Raw genomic sequence first — 6,484 nt, 5'->3', positions numbered from 1 at the left:
GGGGGGGGAGATCCGAGGAGAGGTAATAGCAGGGGGAGGGGATGGGATACTGGGCGAGTGTGGATGCTTGGCTGTGGCGTCGGCCCCTCGCGGCCAGCGGCCGGGGTCCCCTTTTCATGCGGCCCTGGCGAACATCCCACAGCCCAGGGCGGGGGGGGGGGAATGTCCCGGCTGCCCCGGGGCGGCGGGGCGTCTGTGCGCATGCTGTGTGCCGGCTCCGGGGACATGCGCGCCGGCCAGGGCGATCATCGCGGCGCGGGCGCTTGCCGAGGTGCTTGCCCGACATCCCCCTCCGGGGTCCCCGGCGCGCGTACACACACACACACACACACCCAAACCAGCCGGGCGGGAGGATGCGCCAGGATCCGGCCCTGCGTGGGAAGATTCCCGCGCCTTCTGGGGTTGCTCCCTCTGCCCTGCTACCCGCGCAACTGCCACAGGGGCGGGGGCGGGGCGCGCAGACGGCCGGGCGCTCCGCGACACCGGGCAGTCTTCTTCACGCCCGGACGCCCGCCACGCACAGAGGGAGCGAGGGGCGGCGGGATGGCAGCCATGTGAAAATGGGCCGCCATGGCTCGCACGAGTATCGTGCCCCGGCACGGCTCGGGCCTGCTTAGTGACTTGCTTGCCCCTGCCCCGCCCCGCCCCGCCCCGGGCGCGCACTGATCGGCGGACGGGCAACAATCGCACCGATGATCGACCGATTGCCCAGCTGTCCTCTCCACCGCCGGAGGCCTCCAGGGGCCAACACCGGTCCCGGCGCACGCACGCACGCATGTGTGCGCACGCACGCCTGGGCCCGGGCGGCCCCGTCGGACGGCCCAGGCTCCGCCGCCGGCCCCCGCGCCCTCCCCCGGGGGGGGAGGAGGGCCCGAGAGAAAGAGCGAAAGAGGGGGGTCGAACGCGCGAGACCTCACCCGAACGACGGAAAAAGAAAAAAAAAAAGAAAAAAGCACCCGCAGGCCGGGAGATAGAGCACCCCCTCTGACGAGAGGGCCTACTGTCCAGCTTGGCCCGGGGGGCCGGCGTGACCTGGCGCCCGGCCCCGGCGTGATCGGCCGTCGGTGTCCCATTTTACGCAGGCCCTCACGTGCGTTGGCATCTATCAGGCGCCCCGCCTTTTGCCGGCCCCAGATGCGCACAGGGGGGAGGGGGGGGGCGTCCAGGAGAACCCGCCGGCCCTGGCCACCGGGCGGCGGGCGTGTGTGTCGTGTAGATGCGCGCGCCTCGGCCTAGACACCCCCCCCCCCCCCCCCCCCCCCCCCCCCCCCCCCCGCACACACACACATGTAGGGTGCTTGCGCCCGGGCCGCCGCCCCCCCAGGGGCCATCGAAGAGATGCCGACTGCCGGTGGCTGAACCGCGTCGCGCGCTGGGGGCACCCCCTGCCCCTTCCTCTCCCCCACGATCCCTCCTCCCTGTGGCGCGTGTGCCGGCCTCCTCTCCCTGCGCCCCTCTCCTCCTTCTCCTTACGGATGCTTCGATCTTCAAGTGGCCTCCTCCGGCTCGGCCTGCTGCGCGGCGCGGCGCCGGCCGCCCGAGCCCGGGCGCCCCTCCCCTGGATGAGCGGCGCCCCGGCGCGGCCGCTGCGCCCGCTCGCCGGCGCCCTCTTCAGCTCGGATGCGGTGCGTTCGGCCTCCTGCCCCGCGCTGTGGCTGCGCTTGTGCTGCTGCCTGTCACTCACCTGCCCCCTGCTTCGCGCAGTACCACTACCACCCGGGCCCGATCGAGACCAAGTGGCAGGCCATCTGGAAGAAGGCTGATGCGGAAGTCGCCGCGGCCGGTGGCTCGGAGCCCCTCTTCAACGTGCGTCTTGGGTCCTGCTGGCGCGCATGTGTGTCTGTGTTTGTCAGTGTGTCAGTTTGTTTGTGTTTGTCTGTGTGTCTGTGTCTGTCTGTATGTCTGTGTTTGTCTGTGTTTGTCTGTGTTTGTCTGTGTGTCTGTGTCTGTGTGCCTGTGTGTTTGTGTACCTGTGTACACAGGCAGCGCGGATCTCTCGCGCTCGCGCCCCTCCCCTCATGGCCCTCTGGGCACAGGCACATTCCCGCGCGCCCCGGGGTCGACCCCCATGCTGACGCCTACGCCCGTCCGCCCGTCCGCCCGTCCGCCCGTCCGCCCCCGCCCCCCCCCCCCCCCACCCCACCCCACCCCCCACAGTCCATGGCCGGCAAAAAGTACGTCCTCTCGATGTTCCCCTATCCCTCGGGCCACCTGCACATGGGCCACGTCCGGGTGTACACCATTTCCGATGTGGTGGCGCGCTTTGCCCGGCAGCAGGGCCTCAATGTGCTGCATCCGATCGGCTTCGATGCCTTCGGCCTGCCGGCGGAGAATGCGGCCATCGAACGCGGCATCGCCCCGGCCGAGTGGACCCGCCGCAACACGGCGCACATGCGCGAGCAACTCCGCACCCTCGGCATCCAGTTCGACTGGGACCGCGAGCTGAGCACCTGCGACCCGGGGTATTACCGGTGGACGCAGTGGCTCTTTGCCGAGCTCTTCCGCAAGGGGCTGGCCTACCGGCAGGAGGCCGCCGTCAATTGGGACCCGGTCGACTGCACGGTGCTGGCCAATGAGCAGGTGGATGCCGAGGGTCGCTCCTGGCGCTCCGGGGCCCTGGTCGAGCGCCGGCAGCTGCGCCAGTGGTTTGTCCGGACCACCAGCTTCGCCGATGACCTGCTCCACGATTTGGAGTCGGTCGACTGGCCGGAGAATGTCAAGCAGATGCAGCGCAATTGGATCACCTACGGCCGGTATGCGGTCACCCTGCCGGCGGTCGATGTGGCCCCGGGGCTGGTGGCCGCCCTTGCGGCCGGCACCGGCACCGGCGCCGGCCGCGGCACCCCCAGCAAGACGCCCCCTCCGGCCATGGAGGTGTCGGTGGCCAGCCTGCTGGAGCTGGACGCCGCTGGGTTTGTGGTCGTCGGCCCGGGGCACCCGCTGGCCGAGGCGGCCCGGGCCCTGGACCCGGAGGGTGCCACCGGCCAGGCCGTCAGCCGGCTGGCCGAGGCGCTGGCCGCCGGGGGCCCGGTCGATGAAGACCCCGCCACCGCCAACATGGCGGGGGTCCTGCTGCCGGGAGTGACGGTGACCAGCCCGCTGGACAAGCACCGGCGCCTGCCGGTCTATGTGGCCGCCTATGCCGACATCCTTGGCCGGCGGCAGGACCACGCCCTGGCCGGGGCCGACGGCGTGGCCGACGGGGAGGCCGACCTGGAGAAGGTCCACCTGCCGCGGGCCTTCCTCGGGACGGCCGGCTGCTCGCTGGCGGTGGCCTTTGCCCGGGAGCATGGCCTGGACCTGCCGGCGGATCGGCCCCTGCGCGGGTCCGCTGCCCATGCCCGGCGGCAGGAGGTCTTCCGCGCGTTGGACCGCGACCGGCGCATCCGCCACCCCCTGCGTCTTCGGGACTGGCTGATCTCGCGCCAGCGCTTCTGGGGCTGCCCCATTCCGGTGGTCTACTGCCAGGACCGGTGCGCCGGGTCCGGCGAGGAGGGCGCGGTCCCGGTGCCGGATGCCCAGCTCCCGGTGTCCTTCCCGGAGTCATCTTCGCCGGAGAAGCTGGCCGGCCGGTCGCTCGGCCAGCTGCTCGAGGAGTGGCGCCATACCACCTGCCCCTGGTGCGCTGGGCTTGCCCTTGCGGCCTCTCGCTTTTCGCCGCCGTCGCCGCCGCCGCCGCCGCCGCCGCTCTGCTCCCTTTTGCCCCTCACTCACCTGCCCCCTCTCCTCCTTCCCGTGTGCGACCATGCCCCGGGCCTCGGTGGCCTGCCCCGCGCAAAGCTGCAACGGCCCGGCCCTGCGCGAGACCGACACCATGGACACCTTTGTCGACTCCTCGTGGTACTTCATGCGCTACTGCGACCCGCACAATGACAAGCAGTACGTCAAGCCCGGCCGACCATGCATCCTCTCGCCCCTGCTCACACCGAGACCCCTTGTGGCTGACGCGGCGCTCTGGGCAGAATCTTCGACCCGAAGCAGGTGAACCAATGGATGCCGGTGGACATCTACGTCGGCGGTGTGGAGCACGCCATCCTGCACTTGCTCTATGCGCGATTCATCACGAAGTTCCTGCACTCCGAGGGCCACATCGAGTCCACGGTGGAGCCCTTCCAGAAGCTGCTTGTCCAGGTGCGTGCCGCTTCGGGCAGGCATGCCTCCCCCCCCCCCCCTGTGCCCCTCCGGCCTCGGCCTCCTCTGCCTCGCGTGTCCCGCGTGCACGCTCTCGCGCGCTCGGCCAGCCTGCCGGCGCCACACGCCCCGCTCGGCCCCGCCCCGCCCCGCCCCGCCCCCATGATGCCCCTATTGCGCAGATCTCCTCACACGCCCGCACACGCGCATGGCCGCACCCTCACACAGGGCCTCGTCAATGGGGCCACCTACAAGTCCCCGGTGACCGGGGCCTACCTCAAGCCGCATGAGGTGGATATGACGGTCGACCCGCCGGTGGACATCGCCTCCGGCCAGCCGGCTGCCATGACCTTCGAGAAGATGTCCAAGTCCAAGTACAATGGCGTGGACCCGGAGGTGGCGGTCAGTGCCTTCGGTGCCGATACCGTGCGCGTGTTCATCCTCTTCAAGGCCCCCTACGAGCAGGTGCTCGAGTGGGACGACAAGGCGGTCGCCGGCCCGGCCCGGTGGCTGCGCCGCGTGTGGGCCCTGGCATCCGAGCATGCCGAGGGCGTGCACGCGGCCGGGGGCCCGCCCGCGCCGCCGGCCGCCAGCCCGGCCGATCGGTCGAGCGCCCTGCTGCAGCTCCGCGCCCTGACCCATTCCACGGTCGAGCGCATCACTCGCACCCTCTCCGAGACGTACACCTTCAACCTGGCCATCTCCGACCTGATGAAGCTGACCAATGCCCTGGCCGAGGTGGCCGAGGAGGATCGTCGCTCGCCGGGTGCGTGTCGCCCCTGCCCCGCCTCCCGCCCCCTCCTCCCTCCCTTTTTCGCCTGCCACAGAGCCGCATCCCTGTCTCCCCGCCCCTGGCGCATTTGCTGACCGCCGGCTGGATTCCCCGTCCGGACTATTTGCCCTCTCGCTGTCCTTCCCTTTCCCCTTTCACTCCTCCCGCGATTGGCTTCCTGCGTGCGCCCGGCCGCAGAGTACCACGAGGGCGTGGTCCACCTGCTCCAGATGCTGGCCCCCTTCGCGCCCCACATTTCCAGTGAGCTCTGGGAGACCATCCACCCCGGGTACGTCTTCTGGCTCTTTTCATTTTTTCTCTCCCCAGCGCAGCCAGCCCTGACCACTTGGCCGCGCGCCCTCTTGGCCGCTCCGCTGCCGCCCAACGCGCACCACCTCCCCTCCCTCCTCTCCCTTACCTAACCTCATGCCTTGCGCACACACACACACACACACACACACACACACACACACACACACACACGCACAAACACCTCCCCCTGCCCAGTGAATCCATCACCGAGGCCGGCTGGCCCAAGGTCGATCAGAAGGCCATCCGCGATGCCGTCGAGCTGGTCGACATCACCCTACCGGTGATGATCAATGGCAAGAACCGCGGCCGGGTCGTCTACACCCCCGGTCAGCTGGATGGCAAGGCGCTGCAGCAGCATGTCGAAGCCCTGGCCCGAGCTGTCCCCACCATCAACGGCCACCTCGCCGACCAGACCATCGACAAGGTCATCTTCGTTCCTGGGCGCCTGCTGAACTTCGTGCTCGAGAAGAAGTGAGTGCGTTGGCAGTGGGGCGATCGGCGCGCCTGTTGCGGCCCCCCCCCCCCCCTTGCCCCCCGCTTGTCCGGGGCGAGACGCGGGGGATGGCCAGGCCGAAGCTACAACTGGGGCATGGATGCCCTTTCGACCCTTCCCCCCTCCTGCGACAATAGACACATCCATGCCTGTATTCCGTGTGACCCCCTCTCCCCCCCCCCCTGCCCGGATCGCTTGTGCTGCTCGCCCCTTCCTCCTCGCCCCCCCCCCTCCGGCCTTTCGAAGCACGTGCCCCCCTGCGCACACACATCCGACCCCACACCCGATGGCCTCGCCCCCGCTCCAGCCGTCGGCCGCGGTGCGTCTGCCGCCCGACCTGATGCGCGATCTGGAGGCTGAGGATCCCGAGCTCCGGAGTGTGGCCCAAACGCACGCGGCTGTGCACCAGGAGGTGCTCAACCTGATTCTGGCCTCCGGCAAGCTCGAGGGCGAGATTGAGTCGCTGTATGTGCTGGCATTGTTGCCTCCTGCCTCGCGCGTCGGCCGGGCCAGCGGACGGTCACTGACTTTGCTTTTCTCGCGCGTCCCCCGCACCGGGCCCGTGTGCCTTTCGTTTGTTTCCTCCCCTCCAGCAATGCCCAGCTGCTTGACGCCAAGGCCGACGCCCCGGCGTATTCCGAGGCCTTGACCCGACTGCTCCTTTCACTGGATCGCGCGGATGCCGAGGACCTACGTATCTCCGATGTGGCGCCCGTCCAAGCTGGGTATGTTCAGGAGAACCAACCTCGGATCCCAGGGAGTGGGGGGGGGGGGGG

The 6,484-nt window shown here is 69.9% G+C and overlaps 2 protein-coding genes across 2 annotated transcripts in view; both read left to right on the top strand.

The window, feature by feature from the left end:
* Window positions 1-1,385: 1,385 nt before the first annotated feature.
* H696_01423 (hypothetical protein) lies at window positions 1,386-5,737 on the top strand. The gene is made up of 8 exons (XM_009495319.1): window positions 1,386-1,625; window positions 1,705-1,806; window positions 2,158-3,620; window positions 3,781-3,879; window positions 3,963-4,131; window positions 4,360-4,897; window positions 5,102-5,192; window positions 5,411-5,737. The coding sequence occupies exons 1-8, from the start codon at window positions 1,476-1,478 to the stop codon at window positions 5,688-5,690; spliced, it is 2,892 nt and encodes a 963-aa protein (XP_009493594.1). The 5' UTR covers window positions 1,386-1,475; the 3' UTR covers window positions 5,691-5,737.
* Window positions 5,738-5,994: 257 nt separating this feature from the next.
* Window positions 5,995-6,484, top strand: part of H696_01422 (hypothetical protein) — a gene marked incomplete at both ends in the record, with an annotated part of 961 nt that continues 471 nt past the window's right edge. The window contains 2 exons of the mRNA XM_009495318.1: window positions 5,995-6,173; window positions 6,302-6,433. Coding sequence (XP_009493593.1) covers window positions 5,995-6,173; window positions 6,302-6,433 — 311 coding nt within the window. The remainder of the gene's footprint in view (window positions 6,174-6,301; window positions 6,434-6,484) is intronic.

This window comes from Fonticula alba, assembly GCF_000388065.1.
Source record: "Fonticula alba strain ATCC 38817 unplaced genomic scaffold supercont2.2, whole genome shotgun sequence".
Taxonomy (NCBI): Eukaryota; order Rotosphaerida; family Fonticulaceae; genus Fonticula; species Fonticula alba.
Note: the sequence above shows the minus strand (reverse complement) of the source record. Positions and strands in the feature narration are given on the sequence as shown.

Bases quoted from the DNA above. Each gene is read 5' to 3' on its own strand.
- H696_01423 (XM_009495319.1), top strand. From the start codon at position 1,476: ATGCTTCGATCTTCAAGTGGCCTCCTCCGGCTCGGCCTGCTGCGCGGC. The intron at 1,807-2,157 runs GTGCGTCTTGGG...CACCCCCCACAG, and splicing joins GCTCGGAGCCCCTCTTCAAC to TCCATGGCCGGCAAAAAGTA. The intron at 3,621-3,780 runs GTGCGCTGGGCT...CCCCGCGCAAAG, and splicing joins CGCCATACCACCTGCCCCTG to CTGCAACGGCCCGGCCCTGC.